Source organism: Columba livia, chromosome 25, assembly GCF_036013475.1.
Source record: "Columba livia isolate bColLiv1 breed racing homer chromosome 25, bColLiv1.pat.W.v2, whole genome shotgun sequence".
Classification (NCBI taxonomy): Eukaryota; Metazoa; Chordata; class Aves; order Columbiformes; family Columbidae; genus Columba; species Columba livia.
The window spans coordinates 792,548-818,640 of NC_088626.1; the positions used below are offsets into that span (position 1 = coordinate 792,548).

Sequence of the window (26,093 nt, forward strand, 5' to 3'; positions counted from 1 at the left end):
AAGGGGACTTAAAAAACATGGGAGAGATGTATAAAATGTCAATAAAGGAGAATAATTTGATTTTTGCACTTGATAGATCTCCGAGGGTTATGTATAACAAACCTGTCAGGAGGATTCAGCGCCGTTTGGAAATAAGGAATGAAATATCCGTGATATTTGTCAATCCAAATTTTACAGCTCTTAAATAAACGCGAAAGGGCGCCAGAGATGAAATAGACCTTGTATTAGGCTTGCTTTTTTATTTTAAACGCTTGCCCAGATTTAAGGCCTTGATAAAATGTATTAAATCTTTAAAGGTTTTAATGAATCTAGTATGTGTTTCATAAATCAAGAACCTCTGCTCAGCCCCCTCACAGTTTAATAAGGGTAAACTAGGAAATTGCTCTTAGCTGGAGCAAAATACATTCATATAATATTGGAAAGTAATAGATTTTTAAATGTGGGGTGTGCTGGCTCACAGGCGAGGTTTTGCTTCATAACATCGGCGCTATATCATTACCCTGAATGGGAAACCAGCTGCGTCCACGTGTTTAACAGCATCAAGATGTGAACTCGCACAAAGGTAAATATTATTTGTAATAATCCTGAAAAAAAGGGGAAAAAAAAATAAAAAGCCAAAAAAATCATTACTTCTGCACCCGGGGCCAGGACCATTCGGCGGGGTCTGCGCCGCGGCGCTCTGCTTTCTAACAGCACGGGCTTTTCTATATGAACAAATGGTTTATTGCACCCACTTCTCTCCAGCACTTGAAAACGTTTCACCCCCCCGCCCCCCCACACCCGCTGCAGCGGAGCCCGGATGGAAATAGCTGGTGGGTTTTAGTGCAAAGTTAATGGAGACAAGTTGGTTGGACTCTGAGTGCTGGTCCCATCCTGCCCGCTGCCCCCACTCCCACGGGGGAAGGGACGGTACCGACCCCCGGGATGTGGGGGGTTTGGTGAGGGCTGGGGAGCCAGAGGGTCCCCCCCCGAGCACCGACCCCCCGGGGCTGCTCCAGCGGGACGGGCATAAAGTGCCGTGTAAAAGTCTGTCCAACCTCATTAGCTGTCACAAGTAACAATGCCGGGCTGGCAATAAAGGCAATTTCCAGCCTGTTGGCCATTAATCACCGCCTGACAGCTGTGAATAGGGGTGGAAAAACTCTGTCCCCATGGTTCCTGCTTCGGCGTTTAAGGTTACCCGTGTGCACAGCCGGAGCCGTGCTGGGGAGAGCTCTGGATCATCAGTACCATCCCCATCCCCATCTCCATCCCCATCTACATCCTCATCCTCATCCCCATCCCCATCCCCATCCCAATCCCCATCCTCATCCCCATCCCCATCCCAATCTCCATCCTCATCCCAATCTCCATCCTCATCCCCATCTCCATCCCCATCTCCTTCCCCATCCCCATCCCCATCCCCATCTCTATCCCCATCCCCATCCCTACCCCAATCTCCATCCCCATCCCCATCCCAATCTCCATCCCCATCCCCACCCCAATCTCCATCCCCATCCCCATCCCAATCTCCATTCCCATCCCCATTTCCATTCCATCCCCATTCCCATCCCATTCCATCTCATTTCATCCCCGTGATGCCCAATAACCATTCAACAAGATGTTTGGAAAGCGCCCCGAGGCCGAATGGCACTGGGGCTGCGGTGCTGTTGGGGCTGTGAGGCCCCTGCCCGCTCTGACGTGGCTTTGACAGGGAAAGGAGATGGGGAGGGGGACCATGCGGGGGGAAATACTTAACAAATTAAGTCTATCGAACGTTATTTGCAGATTAGGGTGCAGAATTGTGTTAAAGTATGTCCGGGCTCGTTCCATGTCAGGGCTAACAATGCAGCGCTTGGCAATCAAGGCGGTTCCGCGGCGCTGGCCATTTATCATCCGCTGACAGTCCCGAGCTGGGGAGGGGAAAACACCCACATGTGCTCGCTGTCCCCCGCACCTCGCTGCCATCGGGACACACTTGCCTGCACCTCTGGACTGATTTCGTGTCCCCACATCTCACGGGGCAAACAAGCTCGGGGGGCAATCCCCTTGGGGAAGCGGTTCTCTGAAACGGGTTAAAATTAGTGGTGTTTCAGCAGCGTTTTTCCCTCCATCCTCTCGCTCGCCCCAAATGTCGGGGCCGGGGGGGCTCATTCTCAGAGGGGATGGTCCCCGTGGGAGCCAACGCTGCCGTCCCAGAGCTCACCCCGAGGCTTCGCTCCGTGCGCCCCGCAGACGCCAGCGCCATGGCCGGGCGCCAGCGTGCCAGGTCATCCTCCCGCAAAGAAAGGAGCAATGTTTCCAGCCCCCCGACGCCGTTCTCTAAAGGGAAATGATTAATGGCGCTTGGAAACCACAATTCATCCCGGGAAAAGAAAGTGGATTTACCCGAAACATGCGTGAGAATTAGCACTCGGATCAGCTCCGAGGGCAGAGGAGGGAAGTTAATGGCAAACAGAGCCCGTCTGTGTGCGGGGAGGGAAAACACCCCGCGAAAAACACAGGCTGGGGACGCTGGGATGGAGCTGGGGTGCGAGGAGGAGGAGGAGGGTGGTCACCAGCATTGGTCCCCGCGGGCTGGAAACCTCAGTCGCTCCTTCTGTTCTTCATCCGACACGGCATGGGGAGGATGGATGCTGCTGGTGGGACCCAAACGGGTCCTTCCCAGAGGTACCCGGGAGCAGGGAGAGGAAGGAGGGGTTTTGCACCGAAACCCAGAGAGTTCCCGCCTGCAAGTGCCAAACGCTTTAGAAAAAGCCAGTTTTGGGGCTCGGGGAACAGCTCTTTGCTCTGGATCAAGGTCCCATCCCGTGAGCGGCACAGAGGCGCTTGGAAAGGGCTCCAGGAGGGTGATTTATTTGTGGGATTCTGGGAAGGGCTGGGGAAGCCGCGGCGAGGTGCTGAAGCCCAGGTCAGGAGTCAGCCCTGTCTCTGTGATATATTTAGAGTGGGATAAAGTAAGCGACAGGAGGGGAAAAACCAAATCCGCGGAGGAGGTGCAGCCCCGGCCCCTTGGCCGGGGAGTTACTGCATGATCTGAGCCAGGGAACAGATAGTTGGATTTCCCTAGTTTCTCCCTTCAAATAAATCACAACTCCAGAGCCCTTTAAACTCTGCAATATGATCTGTTCCAATAAGGAAGGGAATGAAAGGCTGCGTCTCCCTGGAAGCCTCCAGAGCCATAAATCTACTATGTACAAACACATACCAGATTTCCAAGTGCATTTATTTTATTGTATTGTTTTAACAGAAAAATCAAACTGCAATAAACTCAGTCCCTCATTAGCTGTCTCTGTGTCCAGGCCAAACACTGCTAACGAATAAAACCAGGACAAAGGAATGTGGCTGTCGGTCAAAAGCCCGGCCGGGGGCTGACCCCCCAAAAGGGGCTTCCCTGGGACCCCGTGGAGGCAGCGGGATGGGGGGAGCCCAGGGGCTGGTCCTGTGTTGCCCAGCACTGCAGCTTTGCTGGGGTTTGGCACCCAAATCCAGCATCCCTGCTGTGGACATCCCTGCCTGCCCCACACCACCGCAGCCAGAGTTCGGTTCAGGGGGGTTCTTGCCCCAGTTTGCTGTGGCCCCCGACACTGTGCTCCCCAAGTGAGCTGCTCCAGAGCAGCACGGAGCACAGGGCAGTTTGGATGGGGGACACGTGTGTGCCCCTGTGCCACGAGGCTGCGCAGGCGAAGCGGCTTGCTGCAGTACATCTGAACCCATCAAGCACCGGGTCAAACAACACCCAGCCCGGCAGTCGGGGCAGTTTCGGGCTTGTTGGTCATTAATCATCCGCTGACAGTCCTGAAGGCTCCGGCTGCTCTGCTGAGCGCTGCTCTGGGGGACGGGAGAGCCTGGGGACGGACGGGTGCCTGTGCTGGTGGCAGCGGGGACAGCGCAGTCCCCTGTGACCCACACGGAGCACCCATCACTTCTCCGGAGCCCCCCGGGGGATGCACATGAAGGTCTGGGTGCCACATCCCGGGTGCAGGAGATGCAGCAACTCGCGCTGATCCGGGGAAAGAAATGAAAACGAAGCCCGAGCTGCCCGGGAAGGAAAAAGGAGCCTGTCCGCAGGATTTATGGCGCTGACGCGGCCGAGCCCGAGAGCCCGGAGCAGCGCCCGCGCGGGTCCCGCCTCAGCCCACGGAGAAATTCCTGACTTATTGAATCACATTTGTCATCCCTAAATACATATGCAGGCCCGTGTTTCTGAATCCATAAACATCTTTAACTAACTCGGCTCAGCGAGGCCTCTTTCAGCAGTAATTTATATTTAACTTTTTCCATATGCGGGGCCTGTCGCGCTGGTGTCATTTCCGGGAAGGCCAGGGGGCCGGGGGGAGCGCGGCGTGTCTTGGCCACTGCAGCAGCCCGGCTGCTGGCACGGCGCGAGAAATCCACCCGCCAGAGCCAGGGCTCATTAATCATCTGAACTACTCAACTGCCAGCTCCTTTCAAGATCTTTCAAGAAGTGTTTTCACCCAAAATAGAGTTGAAAACGCGCCGGGCCCTACTTTCAGAGTCTCATCCATCTGGCCATTATGGGGAGTGTCAGGCGGCTCTGACAGACAAGGCTGCTCTGTTCGAGGGGCCCCGGCTCCCGCAACCTGTCATATCGCAGGGCTGATGGCATCTGACAGCTCCATTTGTGCCTCCCCGAGAGATGAAAGGGCCATTTGCGGTGGCGAGGGCACAGGGGAGAGGGATGAGCAGGGGCACGCCGGGCGGCGGGATGTGGGATGCTGCAGCATCCCTGGTACCCTGCTCTGCCCCGTGGAGAAAACCGGCCCCTCTCCCCAAAAACCCACCTCTGAGTCCTGCTGGGGTGCAAGCGACGGGCATCAGCGTGCACTGTGGGGTGCAAGCTGGAGCTGCTGTGCCCGTCACGCACCCTCTGGCTGTGCCACAGCTCGGTGCCGAGCACGGAGCGTCCCTTGCCAAGCTGGAGCCACCAGCCCCGCGCTGGCTCTGCCCTGGCTGCCATCTCCCCCAAAACCATCTGCGAGCCTGTCGAGTGCTGGATGCAACCCCCAGTGCTCAAGCAGCGTGAGCCAGACCCCAAAACCGCACCATAGACCCCAAAACCAGCATGATAGACCCCAACACCATGGGAGCTCCCCCCATGGTGGGAGCACTGCGGGCTCTGCCCCGCACCAGGACGCACCTGAGGCGAGAGACATGACTGCTGGGGCTGGGACATGGGAACCCTGGGGAGAACCCCCGAGCCTGGTCCCAGGGCTGCTCCTGGCTTTGCGCCCCCAAAAAGCCGGGCAGGTTCATCAGCCAGCAGTGAGTTGAGCATTTGAGCCGTGGAAGTCTGGGGATTATCAACGCAGCGGCCGAGGCAGAGCACATCCCCGCGGCTGGACGAGCCGGACGAGCACCCAGCGAGCGCCTTCCCGAGGAGCTTTTCCCAGCACAAAACCCAGCCAGAGCCTGAGACACCTGCAGAAACCCCAGAAGGAACAAAGGGATGTTCAGCTCCATTTCCCAGCAGCCGGCACAGCGAATTCCCCTTCCAGCCCTGCCATGCAAGCGGTTGTTATCTGGGACAGGTTGAGCAATAATTCTCTCGCAAACCTCGGGTTGCTCCGTGCCTGTGAGAAATGAGCAGCCCCTTGTGAGCCCGGCTGGCACTTTGCTTCACGTCAGAGACATTTTCCACAGATTGCAGCTCTTTCCAGCTCGGAGGGAGGACCCGGCTACCGTCCCGCTCCAGCCCCATGAACGTCACCGAGACTGAGCGGGGATCTGGGACAAAACCCCGCAAAGGGAACCAGATTGAAACCCGCAAAGGGAACCAGATTGAAACCCGCAAAAGGAACCGTCGCTCCAGCAGCAGTTCGGCGCTTCTACAGCAGCTCTGCCCGGCAAGCAGCACATCTGAAAATGCTTGTCTCCTCTGTCCCCGCCACCCCTCCTGCAGAAGCTGCTCATGGAGAGGAGGCACCGGTACCCATGGGCTTCCACCAGCCCCTTTTTCTCGGGGGCAGCAGCACGTCCCTCTCCCAGTGAGGCACCAGTGCTGCTGGACATGCGCTGGGCACCGGCGTGGCACCGGGACCTGCCCTCTTGCAGACGTGGGAGGCACAAAAAGGCCATTTCAGGTCCCTGATCCGGCGGGGTGTCCATGAGCAGGATGCTGGATTTCCAGGATTTACAGTCCCCAAAGACACCACATGCCCACAATGCTGCAGGTCCCTTGGCTGCCCCGGGTTCAGCTGGGGCAGGAGGGATGATCCCTGGTGTTCGGGCCCACGGGGCGTTGGCAGAGGTCACGTTGCCCCCCGCACGGCGTCGAGCGTGTCACCGCGCTCCGCTCAGCCCGTCCAGCCCAGCTCTGTCGTGCCACAGCCACATTCCACCATCTCGCCTTGCGAAGGCAGCTCCCGCGCGGGCCCGTCCTCGCAGAGGTCGCATTCCTCCATCCCAACGCGTGCACCGCGATGGAAGGTGGGTGAAGTCACGGGAAAGCTGCTCCGGGAAGTTTCCATAAACACCGTGTTAGAAAACATTACGGTCTGTGGAAATCTGTTTGTTATTGTGAGTTGAGCTAAAGGAAGATACTCTGTAAACTGAGGCATCAGCCGAGCGCCTCCCGCAGCGAGCGTTTAGCTGGAACATTTCTGTATACAGAATTATGACTCTTCAGTTATTCATTGTGATAACAAACAGAGATAACTATTAGCCACACATCACGGTGAGGAACAGAACAGGATGGCTTGCATGCACCAGGGCAGATCTGCGCAGATCAGCACGAGGACCAGGGGGTTTCACAGCCCCATGCCAGACGGCCACGCTGGGCTGGCACCAGCATCGGACATTGCAGGGGAAGGAGGGAGCCACGGCCACGGGTCACACTGGGCACCGGTAACTGGTCACCGGCCAAACCCGGCTGTCCTGGAGCGGTGGGAAGATGTCTGTTCAGCACTGCTGCAAGCATCGCCGGTGCCGCTGGGAGGATCCGCACCTCACGCTGATTTATGGCCAGGGAGGTGACAGCGGTGGCTTCGAAGCCACATGCAAGTCCTCTGCCACCTGCTGTGTTCCCGGTCACCGCAGCACCCCAAGCGCTCGCCCACACTCTTCTGGCTTGGGGTGCCCCAAGCGCCTCAAGGTCTTTGCTCTTCTCTTCCAAGGCCTCCATCACTTGTGCTCTCGCTGGAAAAAACCCGCAGGCCAGGGCAGTGCTGGGCTCCGGAACGGGGCCACGGTCACGGCTGCAAAACGGGGGAGCAGCTTTGCATCCCGGTGTCCCCAGCTGCCCCCTCCGCCCCGTGTGGCTGCCAGCTGCTCCTTTCTCAGCTGCGGGCAGCAGGAGCTCCGTGGAGGCGGTGTCGGCTGCAGGGGTGTCTCCAGGGCTCGGTCTGTCCCTCCGGGTCCTCTCTTGGCACACGCAGCACGAGTCATCCCCCAAAGCAAAGCCCCGACCTTGTGCTGGCCGTGGGGACGCTGGCGGGGGACGGGACGTGGCCGCTCCGCTGCGGCTGCCAGGACCAACACAGAGCCCGTGTTCTCCGGGGCTTCCACCGCGGCTCTAGTGGAAAGAAAAGCTGCTTTATGCAGCTGAGGAACTTCTCATCCACCCACCATCGCTTGTGCTCCGGCCCCGGCATCCTGACCTGACCTCCTCTTGGCGGGTGCGCACCAGCTCTTGAAGACCTTGTGCTCCGAAACGCCTTGTCCGTCTGCGGGCAGACACCTCCGCATCACCTAAAAGACATCAGGGGGTTGCGCGCAGGAGAGGAAGGAAAGCAACAGCAACAACAAAATATGGCCTTGCTCTTTCATTCACATATTTATTAGGTGGATGGATCATTTGTGGTCAGATGGGCTCCGGGCCTTACAAACGGGGATATTTATAAGGCACGCGGCACGGTGGAGCTGTTCTGCATGTGCGTCCAAGTCATTCCTTCCCCGGCACAAGGGATAATGTTGCCTTTGTTCGGCTGCCTCCAACAGCCGGGCACGGCAAACCGTGCCGTGCCGCTTGGCCGGGCCCCTCCGCCGCGCACCCGCGCTCGCCGCCGCGACAGCCCCGGCCCGGCTCCCTCCACACACACCGCAGCCCCGGCAACGGCCGCAATAAATCAATAGGAAAATAGAGGCTGCCAGTTAGACTAAACAAGTGCATTTGCAAGGATTGCTAACCCTCATTAATCACTCTGACAGTCCTAAAAACACATTTCCCCTTTAATGACTGTATTTGGATAATCAGAGCCTTTTCCTCGCGGCGCGGGGTGACTGACGGCGGGTGCGATTGCGGCGAGCGCCGGCACCGGGGTCACCGGCGAGTCAAGCGCTGGAGGTCCCGGCAGCTCGGGGGGAGCTGCAGAAGTTGCAATAGGGAGGGAAGCCCCAAACCCGCTGCTCCCGTGTCCGGCACCCACCTGTGTTAACCCAGCCCTCCCTCCCCAAAACACCCCCCACGGCTGGGATTGAAAGGGCCTTTTTCTGTCGCTCCACGTTCCTTTTGGTCGACTTCTGCCTCCCGGAGAGGTTTGAAACCTCACACATTTTTCTGTATAAATGATGCAACACATTAATGCACAGCACATTATGAAAATGGTAATTCAAACCCATACAACTCTAAATTAAGCCATACATTATCCGACCCACTCAGCTATATATTTTGCAGAAAGACAGGGTTGAATCAAATCAAACTGAAACTGTGGAGTGCAGGTTGTTAGACAGAATGATTAATAAAGTGCATCCCAGTGCTCTTATAAAATGAATTCCGCAGTAACCTGGGCATACATTAGATAGGGAGTTATTTAATATACTGGCACCACAATCATTCCCCAGCAGATAAAGCCTCCGAGTGTCGGCTGCGATCAGATGCTACTTTGCAGCATTCACACAGCCTGGCCCCAGTGCTGCAGTCTTTAGGGAGGGGAAAAACATTCCTCGGGGAGCCTTGTGCGCGGCAGGACGTACCGAGCAGCATCCAGCTCCCGCTGCCGGCGCAGGGAGTGCGCAGGGGCCGCGTTTTGGAGCTGGGAGCACCCTGGTGTGAGGAGGGGCCTGGGGGAGAGGGGAGATGGACCCTTGCGCATGGCAGGGCCCCCAGTGCTGGCATGGTCTGCACTGTTCTATCGCCTCATGTGCATCCACCAGCACCGCGGCATCGCCCTCTCGCCCCGCGGCACGAGGGTCTCTGGTGATGGATGCCGGGCTATGGATGGGGATGGGCACGGTGGGATGAAACGCTGCACCGGGGACACGCGACAGGCATTTTGGAGCTGCAGCCGAGGAGTCGTGATTTATCCCGGGGACTGGCAGTGCCCAAGCGAGGCCGACACCAAGCAGCATCAGCAGCAGGAGCGGGGGCCACAACCCCGGAGCAGCGATGCTCCCGAGGCCAGGGGTGCACACAACACCTTCAAATGCCACCGCGTGTCTTCGCGGTAGCACAGGAGCTGTCCCACCAGTGCTGTGCCCGATACCCCAACACGCTGCTCCGCGGTGAGCACCAGCTGCAACGGGTCCAGCACCCAGCTGGGACACAGGATGGGACACACCGGCACTGCCGCCCACCGGGCAGAGCAAACAGCCGCAGCAAAGCCCCTCTGCTCCCAACCCAGCCCTGCCAAATCGCAGGCCAAGGGGAGACCGGCCTCCAGCACCACCAAACGCCCCCATTTCCAGCAACCAGCAGGTTTGCAGCAGGAGACCCCGGCGGGGCCCCCCGCCAGCCCCATGCCCACGGCCACGCTCGCGGTAACAGGCAGGAAAATAAAATTCCCGTTGGCAAAACAAGCCCCTGTTCTAAGCACATTATTTTTCAGCTCAAAGGACACAAAGGAATTTAAACACAGGGCATAAGGCAACATAGAGAAGGCAATTAAGTGCGATTAATTGCATGACTCACCCAAAACGCAACAGGCGTAAAGCACTCAACAGCAAGAAAAAAAGAAGTGATGTGGGGCAATAGGAGCACGTGAGATCTCAAAGGGCAGTGGGGCACAGCCGGGGTCCTGCTGCTGGGAGAAAAGCCCCTTTTTTGGGGCCTGGGGGGGGCAGCACCCCTGCTGCTGCAGGCCTGGTGCAGGCAGGAGCGGTGGGAACCAGCCCCATCTCAGAGCCACAGACGGCAAAAATGTTAAATGGGGAGGGGGACTGTGATTCCACGCCAGCTCTTGGCTGCCCACGCACCCCTACGCGGGAGCAGGACCCCGGTTACATCGCAATTCCGTCCCTAAAGCTGAATTCCCGCGGCGGGTGCAGGCAGGAGAGGGGTTGCCATCTGCTCGGGGGGCACTGGGCACTCTTTGCATCGGTTTCAGCTCAAACGCCTTCTCGAATCTTCCCCGCTCCGCCACGCACGAGAAACCCGGCGCTTTCCTCCCGGGGAAACGCACACGCGAGGAAACGGACCCGAGGAGGCACCGCACGCCCCGTTTCTCCCACACGAGTCCCCCCGGCCCGCCGCGGCCACCCGGCCCGGGGATGCGGCGATGGCCGGGGATGCGGCGGGACCGCGCTCGGGGCCGGCAGGGTCCCGCAGCACCGGGGGTCGGGACCGGCCGCACCCGCCGCCGCTGCCGCTAGATGGTGCTGGGAGCCCGCGGGCCAGCACGGAGCCCCGGTGCGGAGCCCCCGGCCCGCTACGGAGACCCCCGGCATGAAGCCCCCAGCTTCAGTACAGAGCCCCCCGCCCGGGTACGGAGCCCCAGCCCGGTACGGAGTCCCCCAGTCCGGTACGGAGCTCCCAGTCCCAGTACAGAGCCCCAGGCCCGGTACGGAGCCCCCAAGAACGCAGGTTCCCGGCAGCACAGGAAGGGGGGAGTGCAGGGAGGGACAAGAGAAGACACCACAGGGTGAATATAACCAAGAGTCATTTATTAACAAAATCAGACTTACCAAGCCGGAGCTCATCACCCGCCACGCTCGCCGCCCTCCCGCTGCTCCGGTCGCGGGACCCAGCGCCCTCCGCTGAGCCCGGTGCTGCCCGCTGGAGCCGCCGCTCTTCGCCCCCCGGGGGGGACACACACACACACGGTGCCGCTTCCCACGGCCGCGGTGGGAGCGGCGGTCACGGCGGCAGAGCCGTGGGACAGGGAGCTGTGCGGCCAGGCCTTCGCCCGTCCGTCCGTCACAGCCGCCCCGGCCCCGGACACATCGCAAGAAATAAAGAGAAATTTAAAAAAATAAACATTACATGTGTTAAGATGACAAATGAAGAGGAACAGAATCCTAACGATGGACGCGGGGGAGGAAAAGGCCTTTTCTTTCTCTCCTTGTGTGTCAGGAGTCATGCAAGAATTCCTCGGTGGGGAAAAGAAGAAAAGGGAGGAAAAGAAAAATCAAAATAAACAGAAGGGGAAAACCAAAAGGAACCAAAAGGAACCAAAACCCCCACACCTGCAAAGGAAAGATTTTTTCTTTTTTTTTTTTCTCTTTTTTTTTTTTTTGTTTGTTTTTTTGTTTTTTGTTTTTTTTTGGACACAGACTGTTTGCATACCATTGATTCATCGGTGTATTAATGCACTTATATTCCCAGCTTTAAGCTAACATACAGTAAATAAATACACAGTCCAAGGAGGGAGCGAGGGGCTGGGGCGAGGAGGAGGCTGAGCAGGGCGAGGGGCCGCCGCGGTTACTGATATCCCAGTGCAGAAGCTGAAGTTAGTCTTTGGCCGTAGAGCGCGTATGGAGAGTAGTAAGGTCCGGCGGCCGGCAAGGAGGGCACCGGCAGCGCGCCGGCCGTGGGCAAATGGCTCTTGCCGTAGGGGTGGTACCTGTTTAGTCCCAAAGTGTGTGGGCTCCTCAAGGAGAGGGAGGCGGGTAACGTGTTGGGGCTCCCGGGGGCGGCGGGCGGGAGGTGGAGGTGGCAGGAGGCTGCGGAGCCCAGCCCGGAGGTAGGGTAACCCGCCAAGAGTTTCTCCGCCCCTGGCAGGGCCGTGTGGGTCCGTAGGTGGGTGAGCAGCTCCTCCGAGGTGGCAAACCTCTTGTCGCAGGGTCCGCTGGCAGACACCCAGTTGCATATGTGGGGCAGGGGGTCGTTCTGCAGCATGAAGCCATAGGTGTAGAGGGGGTGGCCGGGCAGGCTGGGGGTGCCGCTGGAGGAAAGCGTGGTGTGCACCGAGTGCAGGGGGTGCGTGGGGTACACCAAGGGGTATCCGCTCTTCAGGCTGCCGGGGTCGTGCACGCAGCTGGAGCAGTTGCTGGAGCCCAGGTGCGAGGTGCTGTGGTAGCTCAGGCAATACGGGTCCCGGCATAATCCCTGCATGAAGGAGGGCGGCGAGGCCCCCGTGAGCGGGCTGGAGCTGGGTGGCTTGCCCGGCAGCCCCAGCGCCCCCGGCAGCTGGCTGCCCACCAGGCCCGGCTTGGTGGGGTCCAGCCCGGGCACAAACTGGGATGGGTAGCCGGCGTAGGCACCGACAATGGAGCCGTGGTAGCCGATGCTGGAAGGCGGCAGAGGGAAGACGGAGTGGCCCGGCTTGTAGGGCGAGACGGGGGCAACATGGCCGGCGGGCGGCAGGGCGGGGGGCTCCGACTTGCGGCCCGAGGGGGGTTCGCCATGCGCCCCGGGCTCCGCCGCCCCACGCACCAGCCCCCCGCCGGTCCCCTCGGGGCTGGGCTTGCCCGCCTCGGGCTCCTTCTTCTCCTCGGTGCCCTTGGGGTCGGCGTGCTGCGGCGAGGCACCGCGGGAGCTGCCGGGCGAGGCGGCGGCGTGCGGGGGGAACGGCGGGCAAGCGGCACTGGGCACCCGAAAGCCGGCCTTGTCTGCGCTGCCCTCCTTGCGCGGCTCCCCAGCGCCCTTCGAGTAGGGCTTGAAGCTGGACTTGTCCTCGGGCGGTGCGTCCGCGCTGCCCGGGGGCTTCAGGGCAGCGGGGCGGGCGGCGGGTTCCTTCTCGGCGGCGGGCAGCCCGGCGGAGGCCACGGCGTTCAGCTTGGAGGAGGGCGGCGGGTCGGGCTTGCCGATCTGCGAGCAGGTCTGGGCCAGCAGCGCCAGCGGGCTCTTCTTGGCGTCCAGCTGCGGGCGGAGCGGAGCCGGTCAGGGGGGAACCCCGACGGTGCCCCCGGCCCGGCCCCCCCATCCCACCCCCAAAATCCCGGGTGCAGCGGGGCCGAGCCCGGCGCGGAGCCAGGGCGCGGGGGATGGGGGGACGGGGAGATGCGCTTGGCCAGGGTGGGGTGGGGGGAGCCGGGCTGCGGCGGGAGAGCAGGGAAGGAGCGGATCGCGGGGAGCCGGGAGCGCCGCGAACGGATGAGCCCGGCCGGGAGGAGCCGGGAGCGCCGGACCGGGATGAGCCCCGGGCGGACCCCGGGGTAGCGGGCGGGGGCGGCGGGCACTGACCTCGATAGGGCTGACGGGCGTGGAGGAGAGCGGCTGGAGGTACTCGGGGTGCAGGAGGTGGCCGCCGTGGGCGCTGAGCATCTTCAGGACGCGGATGGGCAGCCGGCTGGCCTGGCGGAGCGGGTCGGCGGGGGGCGGCCGGGGCGACGGGGCGCCCGCGGTTCCGCGGCTCGGCGGGGTCCTCGGCCGGGGCCCGCCGGGGGCACCGCTCATTTGGGGCGGGGGAAAGGGGGAGGGGGGCGCCGGGCTCCGCGGGGCCGGGCCGGGCCGGGCGGGCGGCGGAGCGGCGGCGGCGGCGGCCCCGGCGAGACGAAACCCTTCCCTGGCCCCACCGACACGTCAAATAGCCCCGATGGCGGCCGCGCTCCGAGGGGGCCGGCGCCGCGCACCAATCCGCGCCCGGCCGGGCCCCCGGGGCGGGGAGAGCCGCCGGTGGGGGGGGCGAGCCGCCGCCACCGCCCCGCGCTGCCGCCGCGTGGGGAGAACCGCCCACGGCCCGACACCGGCGGCGGGCACGGGCTGCGGCGGGCACGGCTCGGCTGGCACGGCACGGCACGGCATGGCGTGGTGCTCATGGCACAGCTGGGCATGGCGTGGCACAGCTCAGAAAGCACGGCATGGTAGAGCTCAGCCGTTATGGTATGGCAAGGCAAGGGTCAGAAAGCTTGGCATGGTATATCTCAGCCGTTATGGCATGGCATGGCATGGCTCAGAAAGCATGGCATGGTATAGCTCAGCTGTTAAGGCATGGCATGGTATAGCTCAGCCATTATGGCATGGCACAGCATGGCTCAGAAAGCTTGGCATAGTATAGCTCAGCTGTTAAGGCATGGCATGGTATAGCTCAGCCATTTTGGCATGGCATGGCATGGCTCAGAAAGCATGGCATGGTATAGCTCAGCTGTTAAGGCATGGCATGGTATAGCTCAGCCATTTTGGCATGGCATGGCATGGCTCAGAAAGCATGGCATGGTATAGCTCAGCCGTTATGGCATGGCATGGCACGGCTCAGAAAGCATGGCATGGTAGAGCTCAGCCGTTATGGCATGGCATGGCACGGCTTGGTCAGTATGTCACGGCCTAGCATGGTGCTGCTAGCGCACCTTGGCATGGCATAGCGTGGCCCGCATAGCATGGCTGGCACTGTTTCTCGTGGCTGCCAAAGCATGACGTGGCTGGCACAGTTTGTTGTGGCATGGCACAGCTCGGATGGCACAGCACAGCATGGTGCTAATAGCACAGCTTGGCATGGCGTGGCACAGCTCAGCTGGCACAGCACTGCTGGCACAGCTTAGCATGGCACTGCGCGGCTCAGCTTGTCTTAGGTAAGATCAGCCTGGCACAGCTGGGCTGCGGTGGCTGCTGCACCCGGTCTGTGTCCTGCTGGCCCCAGGCACAACCCGTGGCCAACTGGGACGGTGCTGGGGCTGCTGGTGGGACAGCAGCGTCACCCAGACCTGAAGGGCCAACACGGTTTGCACACATTCTGGTTTATCTTGCGTGTGTTGCAGTCACCAGCCTTTATTTTAACAGCAGTGGCGGCCACTGCAGCGTTTTCTGCTCTTGGCGTGGTGACCGGTGACTGATCATTTCACACCATTGACAAATACGCAGCCATCAGGAATGTGTCCAGGACTTACCTGGAAAAAGTTCAGAACGGGGATCCTGGTGACCTGTCCCTCTGACCACACGGTGCCCTCGGCACGGTCCCGGCTCTGGGTATTGGCCATTATTGTGTTTTCCTGCATGTCCCCGTGGCTGCGGGTGCATCTTTGCCAAGAGCAGGTGGCAGGGCAACGGTTTGTGGTGCAGCCAGGGCTGGTGGGACGAACCAGCTCTGCCCACCCGGCCTTGGGGTTTCAGTCCCCCCGGCCTGCCCGGAGAGGGGAAAGAGAGACAGACACCTGTCATTAATCATATTAACTCCTGATAGATGCTTTATGTTCGACAACGTTGCTATTATTAAGTTCATGTGGCCGCCCCTCACCAAGCCCGTCTGCTCCGGGCTCCTTGGCTGGATTTCCCCCGCGAGCGCCCTGGCACGGCCCGACGTCCAGTCCCGCTTCTCCAGCCGCTCTCAGTCACCCCGATGGTCAGACCTGTCCATTCTCCCTCTTCGTGAGGCTTTTTCCTTCTTTTATTTCCCCTTTCCCAACGCTGACCACGAGATGGATTCAGCCGGACAGGGGGACGTGGACGGAGAGGCGCTGCTGTTCAAAGGAGCCATTCAAGTTGGGAGGAAATAGAGAAAAGTCTTTCCTCAAAGTCCCTGAGTTGTGCGCCAACAACAACACGGCCCTGACAAAACATCGAGTGCGGTGGACAAGGGCCTGAGAGCAGCGGCGACGCATCTGCAGCGCACGAGGCACGAGGAAGAGAAGCCTCCGGGGCCGCGTTTATTGTTCCCCCCAAAACTCGGGTCATTGGGAAGGGCCGATCCTGCTCCGGTGCTGGAGCAACCACAGAACATCTCTGGATGCAGCTGGTGTGCGCTGGGTTACAATTCATCAAGGGGCTGTCACGGGTAATGGTGAATCCTGCTCAGTGCCGATGCCCGTCTCTGGCTATGGGCTTCATTCTGAAATCCATCTGGGTCCTGTTTTCATTAAGGGGAACAGTGACCAAAGGGAGGGAAAAACTTCCCTATTTCGTGTTCCTTTCTGCTCCACAAGTCACCTGAGAGATCGCCCGCCACAAAGGGTATTCCAATAAAATACGCCAGACCGCTTGCCGAATCAAAATAACACAGGCACCAGATGAAAAGCAAAATATTTTGAAGAAAAGTAAAGCCAAAGAAGACAAAAAGCCTCCGTGAGCGCTTTCAGAAATGACTAATGATATTTTTGCTGCCTAATCAGGGCTCGCCCCACCTGGGCTGCTTCAGAGAGGCTTTATTTTCCCAAGGACGTATCCCAGCACCCGTGCGCTCTGCTGGGTCTGCAGCCTGCGGAGCGCGGCCGTGCAGGGGAACGGTGCAGGGGAACGGTGCAGGAGAACGGTGCAGGAGAACGGTGCAGGGGAACGGTGAAGAGGGAACGGTGAAGAGGGAACGGTGCAGGGGAACGGTGCAGGGGAACGGTGAAGAGGGAACGGTGAAGAGGGAACGGTGCAGGGGAACGGTGAAGAGGGAACAGTGCAGGGGAACGGTGCAGGGGGAATGGTGCTTTTCTGGAAGTTCTTCCAGCAGCTTGGGATGAGCCCCAGGCAGGGTTTGGGGTGACACACACCGGGGGTGCCCCTCACTCCTGGGGCCTTCCAGCCTCATCCACAGCTCTGGGAGATGCACAGAGGTGCTTTGCCGGGCCGGCACACGTGGTGCACCGGGGACATTTACCAAGGGAGAGAACCAGGAGCCGGGCCCGGAGCGATGCATGGGCTGTGACGGGCGGGCCAGCCGGCCTGCCCGCGAGGAAACCGCCGCAAACCACAGCATTCGATACACAAACAGTAAACTGCACCAAAAGAAAGCGTTTTTCCCAGAGGTCGAGTGCTTTCCTTCACCTGCCTGTGCTGGCCGCCACTTGGACAGCACACACTCTAACGCTCAGCGCTTTTATTCTCTATTTTTGCTCTGCCCTTTAGCAGGAAAATCCTCTCCGGTTCTGCCACATGCTCGTGTTGCTATAGTCAGAGGGTTGCTCTAGCGTGGTGTTTTAGGTACCGTGGCACGGGCTGCCGGCGCGGGGAAATGGGGCTGGAGCGGGCAGGGGCACCGGGCGCTGCGTCCCGCACACAAAACTGCCGGGATAAGACAAGACAGGGATTTAAATCACTGCGACTCTCCCAGCATCTCCCTCTGAGCCGCACTCCGCAATAAGCGCCGTTCCCAGCTCGCTGCTGCTGGATGCGGTTTAAAGGAGACTGGGAAAGCGCTCTATTTGTGCGCCGCGTACCTGCTGCGTTGCAGGTAAATCACCATCCAGCACCCCAGGGACGGCCCCGGCCCCTCCGCTGAGCCGCCGAGTCAGCGTTTCCCTGTCCCCCCCGCGCCGCGGCCTCGCTCCGAGCTGCAGAACAAGTGCATAAAAATGATCTTATTTATTACAGGAGACATGTTTTAAAACAACTGACAAAATTGCAAGATGTAAAACGACAAGCAAGTGCTTTTTCTTTTTTAAAGCCATATAGACTTCTGGCAATGATAAAAATAGTGTTTTCTTTTTTAAAGTTGGAATTAATCTTTCTTTCCAAAGCAATCGTGTAGCAGGAAAGGCAGGAAGACACTTAGATATTAACTGATCCTCAGTGGGTGATGGTTACTTATTGAACAGCCGGGTGCTCGCTCTCCTCTGCAGAGCGGTTGACATGAAAGAGCAGCGTGAACATTAAAGCAGAAAAAGGTGAAGGGTTTTTTCCCCTCCCCTGTTCCCTTGATGTGTGACTAACAGCTGCTTTTCTGTGTGACACATCAGTGGGGTCTTCCTGTTGTTGATGTAATGAAGCTGTTTCCTGGTGTGAAATTCTGCGGGGTGAATGGCAGGAGGGAGGAACCCTCGGAACATCCCGGCCCCGCGCGGCCAGCGGGGCTCACGGCGCCGACGCTTCAGCATCCTTTCATGTGCTTTCCTGTTCGAGTTTTGTGCCGCCGCAAGCAGAGTTGTTAGTACGGACAGTCTGGGGTATTTTCCCCACGACCCCGTCCCTCTTCGCACCAGCGCTGCACAAAGCGGCCCATGGGGAGGTGACGGTGGCCCCCGTCCATCGCAGTGGGAAGGGCCCCCAAGCGCGGTGGGGACGCGGCTGCCTCCCCGCGCTGGCACCGGCCCCAGCGCTTCGGGGGATCCCCCTGGGCTCCTTTAGTCCTCAGACACCTAAAAAAAATCACTTTTCCCTCTGTTTTTCTTGCTTTCCTTGCCAGTGTTAGTTAATTAAACCATGCAAATTAAAATAACTTAATTTCTATAATATCAGGACCAGAGCCTCGAACCATTTGGTGTAGCTCATCTGGCACGTACATTACATAAAATGTTTGGAGCGGCTCTAATAAAAATGAAAAAGGCTGTAAATCAAGTTTAATTTATTCATTTTCTGTATGGTATGAAAGCATGCCAAAATCAGATTATTTATGAGCCCTTCATAACAATAGGCATTTTTATTGGTTGCAAATGACAAAAGGGGTTCTCAGAGGGATTTTTTTCTTCTTTTAAATTTTTTGAATGCCTTTTCAGAAACATTTATTTTTTTGGACTCTATGATCTCAAAGAAAAACATTTAATCATTGATACAGTAAAAATAATTTATATTTAGATACTGCGAAGCACATCAGACTTTAGAACATAAATACACAGAGCTAATCCAGCCCAAGGGCTCAGGCGAACGCCGCAGCACAGGTTGGAGCAGAGCTGAGATTTATACCCGCTCCCCTAAATTTCCCATTAAGAGCATAATCTCATGTAAGTCTTTCACAAAATGCCTCGGCCACTCGGGGTTTGTTTGCTTTTTCTTTTGCTTTTCCAGACCCGCTCGGTGCGCCGGGTGTTGCACAAGCACTCGGTGCGCACGGGCACGCGCGTGTGTTCACACGTGTCGCGTCTGTCCACCCACGGCCAGTTCACACCGTCTGGGTGCGGGACCAAACCCCACAGGCTCTGTACAACTGGGGCAGGTCGGCCGCCTCAACACACAGAATATCCCTGATAAACCACCCGTGGGTTGGCGTTTGCCTCCTGCTTTTCAGCTCATTTCACCCACCTTGGTGCGTTACCTGGCACAGCGGGAGCCAGCGGCGGGTTTGGCGGGTGCGGATGCAGATACCCACTGACTGTCCTGGGATGCTCTTGGGTATGAGCCACAGCAACCCCAAAGCCTGCAGACCTGAGTTTTGGGGGCAGGAGGAGATAGGGACCCCAAGATTCCTGGCAGAGGTGGGAAGCCTGGCTGGCTGTGCAGGGGGTGGCTGTGCAGGGGGGCCCTGGGTGGGAGGAAGGGGACAGCGGTGTCCCCTCTCCCAGGGACAGGCCTCTGCGCCCGGCCTGGCCATTCTGAGAGGGAAAAAGCCAAAGCAAGAAGAGAAAAAGAGGGAACCCCCTCCCCAGGAGAATTAGCATCCAGGATCTGTCAGTCACCCGGAGCTTTTGGTAAAAGGGGCCCCTTGTCAACCTCTGCCTTTGATGTGACTGGGACGGAGGTGCTCAATTAAAAGCCTATCAGTCTGTAAGTAAATCAACGCCTATCAGGCTTGTCACATCAAACAAACGATTATTGCAGGAACCCGCCCACCCCATTAATCTGGCTGTTCCCTCTTGACAGCTCAGGGTCAGGGCACTGTAAATCCTGCACTGGATCGCAGCCACCTGGAGCAGGATTAAAGCCGCCCCGCAGTATCTGCTGCCGCTGCACCCGCCGGCTCCCCGGCTGCACCCAGGGGTGCCCGCGGCCCCGGCAGCCGGGGGTGCCCAGCACGGGGCTGCAGGCCCTGCTGGAGCCGGGCTGTGCGGGGTCACGGTTGCTGGTGTGTGTGGTTCGGTGGCACTATGCGGTCATGGCAAACGGGGTTTGTGTGGGCACCAGGGACGCTCAGTGGCGTGGTACCCAGCACCCAGCGCTGGAACAGTACTGCCAGTACCTGTCCGTCTGCCGAGACGATGCGAGAGCAGCTCCAGAGATGGCTCTTGGTGTCTCCAGGGAGTTCTTGTCAATGGGGACAGTCCCACCAAAACCCCATGTTTCCACACGGAGGGTGGACAGCTGCAGTGTCCATGGTGAGCTGGGCCAAACCTCACCAGCTGCTGGGCAGGTCACGTTTGAGCCTGTGACCATCAGCAGGGGAGCATCTCCGCAGCTCACGTGATAAAAGGAACCAAACAGGTTGAGCTTTCGGGCGCTCTTTGGGTCTGGATCAGCAGCAGCGGTCCCTGGGGACACCACGGTTGTCCCATCGGGTCACTCAAGGTGGAGACGACTGGGCAGCAACTGGGGCTCCTGCCCTTGTCCTCCCAGATGCTCCATGTCCCCAGGGCTGGGCTGGCATGGAGGAGGGTGCTGGACCATCAGATCTGAGAACAAGCAGCTCTATTCAGGGGAAGGCAGAAGCCAAACTCTGTTCAAGAGCCTCTGTGCTGCGGCGGGAGCGGCCTCGGGGCAGCCGGAGCTTGTGATTCCTGCACATGCACACAGAGGCTGTTTTAATAAAGGAAAACTGAATCCTGGATCACATGAGGGCTGGCAAAGACGGGGCGGGCGCGAGCAGAGGTGACACCAAATAGGAGACAGACTGTCACTGCGCCACGTCTCATGCGGCGACGCCAAATCTTTTGCCGATAAGCGGTATCGCCTCCCCGGGGATGGCCATCACCGCTCGCCCTGCCCGGGCCCTCGGCTCTCCCATGCACATCAAGGAACACCCGGCAGATAACGCCACCGTGCCCGTGTCCCCACCACCCGTGTCCCCACCACCCGTGTCCCTGCCATGCCTGGCTGGCTCTGCCTGGCCCCAGCACCATGGTGGGAGGTGCTCTTGTGGATGGTGGAAAGAAACTCCCCGTGGTCACCGGCTGCTCCCACCCAGGTGCATTTTGCACGGGGAGAAGTGCCGGGGTGCAGGATCGGGGGGATCTGGCCCTGTGGAGTTTAACTCCCACACATGATCAATGCCGAGTTTAAGTAAGGTTTATTGGTATCTGTAATTTAACATGACATATTTCTAACACGAATTACTCTGAGATCATCGTGTGCATAAAATATGACAGGAATCTTTTAAGTGCAAGCATAGTTCTCAGTTAATTTAATAACTGAGATGGAAAATGGAATAGCATTAAATTTAATATTTTACATAATGCTCCTACACTTCCTTCACTTGCTGCTGGCATCATTTGTTTTCCCTTCTTCCTCCTCTCCAGCCCGAGCTGCCCTGGAGCCCGGCCCGGCAGGGGTGCAGCCGTGAGCCCCAGGGCAGCCAGAGCCGCCCCCACACCTCCCCATCCCAGGCAAAGCGGGGGGTGCTCCGGTGCCCCTCGCCTCTGCTCTGCAGAATAACGGCACTGCCGCCCTTCACGGCTCGGAAACCGAACTCACCCTTCACGAAGAAAGTGGTTTCCAAGTCTGCTGCTGGGCAAACAGCCTCCCATGTCCTAGGGACCCAGGCCTGAGGCAGATGAGGGGTTAATTCACATCATGCGGGCAAAGTCACCTTCTGCTCAGATCTGGAGGAGAGAAGGACGGGGTATAATTGCTCACCCACTTGACCCAGGGCCTGTCCCTGCATCTTGCTCTCGCCTTCTGCTCTCGCTCAGGGCTGCTCTCAGCAGCTCCCGCTCTTCATCCTCCTCATGCTCACCCGGCTCCCGCTCTTCATCCTCCTCATCCTCACCCAGCTCCTGCTCTTCATCCTCCTCACCCCGCTCCCGCCATCCCTCACCCAGCACGGCTTTGGACAGAAAATCACAGCTGACCCATTTTACACGGAAATCTCCCCCGGGCTGTGCCGGGCTCCCCATCCCACGCACGCCTGGACACGTGGTGGGGCCGACCCCGGATCAGGACGGGACCGGGGGTGCGAAGCCCCCGGGATGCTCCGCGCCAGGTTTAGTGCTCGCGGCGGGATTTGGGAGCGCGGAGGATGCCGAGTGCTGCAGAAGGGACGGATGCAGCTCCCAGCCCTGTCCCTGCCCACCCAGCCTCGGCGGGTGGATCCAGGGGCTCCGGGAACAGCGTGTGAACACGAAGCTGCCGCAGTCGTGGCTGCAGAGGAGCCGGCGGGGCCCCGGCAGGATGGGACCCTCCAGCCCTCGTGTGCTGCGGTTCAAAGGGTCCCGTGGCCGCGATGAAAGGAGGGATGTGGGAGAGATTCCAGCGGGGAGCAGGGCCAGTGCTGCTGGGAACGCAGCGGGCTCTTTATCGGAGAGTAGCAGAGCCTGACAGCGCCGTAACTCTCTCTTCTGAAGGAGATGAGCTTGCAATAAAGCAAGGAGCACATTAGAGGTAACGAGACAAAATGGCAGGTTTTGAAAGCCCAGCAGAAGCACTAATCCAGCCTGGAACAGAGAGACCACTCAGCTCACCTCGGCCCTTTGGAAACGCTGCCGGGTTTTGGCAGCGCTGCCAGAACAGCTCTTTACTGTAACTTGGAAAGTCTCGGACGCGGGTTTCAACACCTCGCTCTCACACCACATAATGCAAAAGTTAATTCTACTTTCAGGCTGATGTCAACATTCCCCTTTATTGCCAGGGCGAAATGTGAAGACTACATTAATTTGCATTTGCTGTGTGCAAGTAACGCGTTCCAGATAATCACAGTAACTCCTCTAAGGTATAGACGAGAATTTCCTGGATAATGTGCTGGATGGAAAAAGCTGCTGGGATCCAAGAGAAGGAAACAGCATTGTGTGTTTTCGCAGCTCCACCTGGACGCAGCGCAGCGCAGAGACCCCGGCTGCTGCCCCAGCGCGGGGACAGCGAGCTGGGGCGCTGGGGCGGCCACCAGCACCAGCACCCGCGGGGTCCAGAGCATTGCGGGGTGAGAACCGGCCACCGAAAGCTGCGGGAAGGGACCTTCTCCTCCCCTGCAACTTCAACAGCAGGCGGCCACTTCGCCATGAAACGAATACCACATCACTGACTGGAAGCCAAACAATGATTACTCAAAGCAACGTGCTGAAAAACACAGAGGCTCCAGTCTGAGGCAGCGACGACCCTTTGTCTGCGGAGCTGAGAAATGTATTGAGCCCCGGGCGCCTGCACAGAAACTCGCCCCGTGCCCCCCAGTAAATTAACTGGGAGGATCCTGCACACGAGCGCTTCGGCCGGGAGGTATGGGCCGAGGGAATGGATTTTCCATCTTCCCTGATCTATCGCGTGGCCCGGACGGTGGCAATGACCACACATCACAGCTCAGGGCGTCCAAGGGGCTCTGCAAACCAAGAGCTGGACGCGGGGACGCTCGTCCCAAGGTGCCAGGAGCAGATGTACAGGGGGACCCTCCCAGGTGGGATGCACCCCGTACCTGTCCCCACGGCCGCCTGCCCACCCACCCGCCATCAAACCGCGTGCGGGAGCGATGAATTCATTTCCATTTATGATCTGTTATGATGATACCCCTGAAGGATAAAAGTCTATACATAATAATCTCTCTCTTCAGCTTTGTTAACAACTTCAATTAACAGAGAGCTGTGTAATGCTTCATCAGCCGTTTGGATTACAGATGAAATTAAGCCATCATATTTATGAACTACGCAGTGAGTTCGAGGAGGACTCCACATATTTTACGTTTAATAACTTGCCCTCTCATTTTATTTATAACGTTAATAATGATTTGGTGGCTGCTTTGGGGGGAAAACATAAATGCCAAAGCGAGGGACGGGGCGAGCGGAGCGGTGCTTTATGGGCACAGCGCCGCCGATGCCCCGACACGCGCCTCCCCGCCTCGGCTGCTTCTCTTCTAGTTTTGATTAAGGAGCCCTGTGAACATGGAGACTTGTGCCTCGTAATTGCTTTCCACTCAGCACTTTCGAAGCCCGGGCCGAGGGTTAATGATTAAATCCATGGCGGGGACACGTCGCACCCACCAGCTGGAGCATCGTGATCCGGGGGGCGTCGCATTTTGGGTGCATTCTGTAGGTCCTGACCCCAAAGGAGGACGCCCTGTGCCTCGGGGGAAGGGTCAGTGCCTTGCCATGGAAAACATATAATAACCTCGTTCCCTGAAGCAGGGACGGGCAGAGGGAGCAGGCGGAGGGACGCTGCTCCGCGCACCCCGCGGGACCGGTGGGGTGCTCGGGGGTGCTTTCGGGTGCGGGTCCCGCTGCGGTGCTGGTGTCACCACCCGCCGATGAACCTGCAGGATGCAATCGCTGCGCAGCGCCCGTTCTGCAGCCCTGACACACCGAGAGCCCAGCAAGGTTAATTAATCTGAGCAAAGACCGAAGCCTAAAAGATGGGGAGCAGCACGCTGAAAGATGACGGCTGGCAAAAATCATTAGAAGCATCTTTCAACAATCTATATACTGTTATCGATCCTGTTATAGATCATGTTCCTTTCCCCTTTTTTGCAGGATCTTCTGGATCGATACAGCAAGTGCATTGAGACTGTAGCAACACATTTAAAACCTTATAAAAGGTTATTTAGTTGCTAACAGTGCAGCAGTTTCTGCAAAGCCTGCCAAAAGGTTACAGCTTTTTGGGCATCATAAATTACAGACGACAGGGAAAAAAAGTAAGTGCGGTTTTCTTTATTGTCTCCATGATGGATGGGCTCCTGAACAAGACACAAAATACATCATATCACCTTTAATGGGACCACATTTCTGTAGCCATAACTCACAATTTTAAAATAGAAAATGGTGAAATATGGCGTTGTATATTCCACTCCTGACATATTTATGAGTCCTTCCCTTCTTATAAATACAGTGATTGCTATTTCAAAGCAGCATGTCAGGTATGAGCAGAGCACAAACAGCTGGTGCGATTGAAAAATTATAGCCAGAGTTGGACGTTTTCAAAAACTCTCTCTAGCAGCAGTAAATTTACAATGTTTGCACTAACTGTTATTAAAACCAAATCCATATCTTGGCAACGGGAACGCAGCGCTCCGGCCCAGCTGGAGCGGCGGTGCCGCTCACACCCGGGGCTGCTCCTGGGGAAGCTCAAAGGGCACTGTGGGGTCCCCCGGCTCTGAACGGGGTCCCCGGCTCCGGACGGGGTCCCGCGGGCAGCCCCGGTGTCTCCCAGGGACGCGGAGCTGTCAGCGCGTCCCCAGGACCGCGCTGGCTCCCAGCATCTCGCTCCAGCTCCGGCCCCTCTCCAATTTATGCCTCAGTCCGTAATGGCAGTTTAATGTTACACTAATAGGGGCTTCGGGGCCGGTGCCATTTCTGTATCATTATTTCCATTCATTCCGTAAGAGGGTTTTACTGGTAAATACCTTGTGGAAGGAATAATCCCTGCAGGAGCCCTCCTGAGCATCTCCAGCCCCTGGGAGCCGGAGGAATTCTCTGGCCTCATTTAGGCACACAAAAGGCCTCTAATTAGCTTTTTGTTTAGTCCGATTATGAATGTGAGTTTTGACCTTCCGAAGTGATTAGCTTTTGAAGCTAACTGATTTGCATAACATCAGTTTCTAAACTACATGTACAACCTCGGACCCAGCTCTTTGTTTCTCGCTCCTTTTCCCTGTTCTTTCAAAGCACGGCCTGGGGAGCTGCTGGGTTCCCTCGCTGCTCCCTGGGTGAGGTGCAGCTCAGGGATTCGGGTGCACCCGTTATAGGGCACCTGTGCTTCCCCCATCCCCTTCCCAAAGCTCTGCTCTGGGGTCCCTGCACAATCACATCACCCTGGACAATGTCCACTTGTCCTGCTGCCACCACCAACACGGGGCCCATCCCAGCTCCTTGGGACACCCCGAGTCCCCAGAAACACTGGGGGTCCTTCCAACCGGGAATTCACCACGGACATGGCCAAGGTCACTGGTGGAGGCTTGGAGAACAATGGGCTTTCACACATTCTTTGTGGGAGCTAAATTCAAAACTCTTTATCACCGATTTACACTCCTTTATCTGGGCAAAGCCCTCCAGAGGTGCATTTTATTACCCTGGATTATTAAACAAGAAAACTTAGCGATAATGAGGCGCGGGGCTCTCGGCTGCTGCTGCCGGAGCAGGAGCCCGGCCGCTGGGACCCGCTCCCGCCGCTTTATCAGCCGCTCGCGCTATCGCGATGGGCGGCTCTATCTGCCACGATTACGGTCCTGCTGCCAGAGCTCCGGTCTCCATGGCCCATGAATAATACCAGATAAACCCTTGCTCTGGGTAAGTCTTCTCGGGGAGCGTCTCCTGGTGCAACAGCCTGGGGCCTGGGGGCTGCATGGGAAGGCGGGGAGGAA

At 58.3% G+C, this 26,093-nt stretch overlaps 2 protein-coding genes across 2 annotated transcripts in view; both read right to left on the reverse strand.

Moving 5' to 3' along the window:
• Nucleotides 1-10,797: 10,797 nt before the first annotated feature.
• Nucleotides 10,798-13,593, reverse strand: ZNF703 (zinc finger protein 703). Its single transcript, XM_065040884.1, has 2 exons — nucleotides 13,280-13,593; nucleotides 10,798-12,955 (listed from the first exon to the last, which is right to left on the reverse strand). Exons 1-2 carry the CDS (start codon nucleotides 13,490-13,492, stop codon nucleotides 11,576-11,578), a joined length of 1,593 nt encoding a protein of 530 aa, XP_064896956.1. The 5' UTR covers nucleotides 13,493-13,593; the 3' UTR covers nucleotides 10,798-11,575.
• A 2,137-nt stretch (nucleotides 13,594-15,730) lies between these two features.
• Nucleotides 15,731-26,093, reverse strand: part of LOC110365005 (uncharacterized) — a 209,987-nt gene continuing 199,624 nt past the window's right edge. Inside the window, exons 17-18 of the mRNA XM_065040887.1 lie at nucleotides 21,293-21,420; nucleotides 15,731-20,379 (exon numbers count right to left, since the gene is read on the reverse strand). The gene's annotated coding sequence lies outside the window, so the exon portion shown is untranslated. The remainder of the gene's footprint in view (nucleotides 20,380-21,292; nucleotides 21,421-26,093) is intronic.

Excerpts from the sequence above, each read along its gene's own strand:
- ZNF703 (XM_065040884.1), bottom strand. The coding sequence starts at position 13,492 with ATGAGCGGTGCCCCCGGCGGGCCCCGGCCGAGGACCCCGCCGAGCCGC. Across the intron at positions 12,956-13,279 it reads CGCCCGTCAGCCCTATCGAG|CTGGACGCCAAGAAGAGCCC; the intron begins GTCAGTGCCCGC and ends CTCCGCCCGCAG.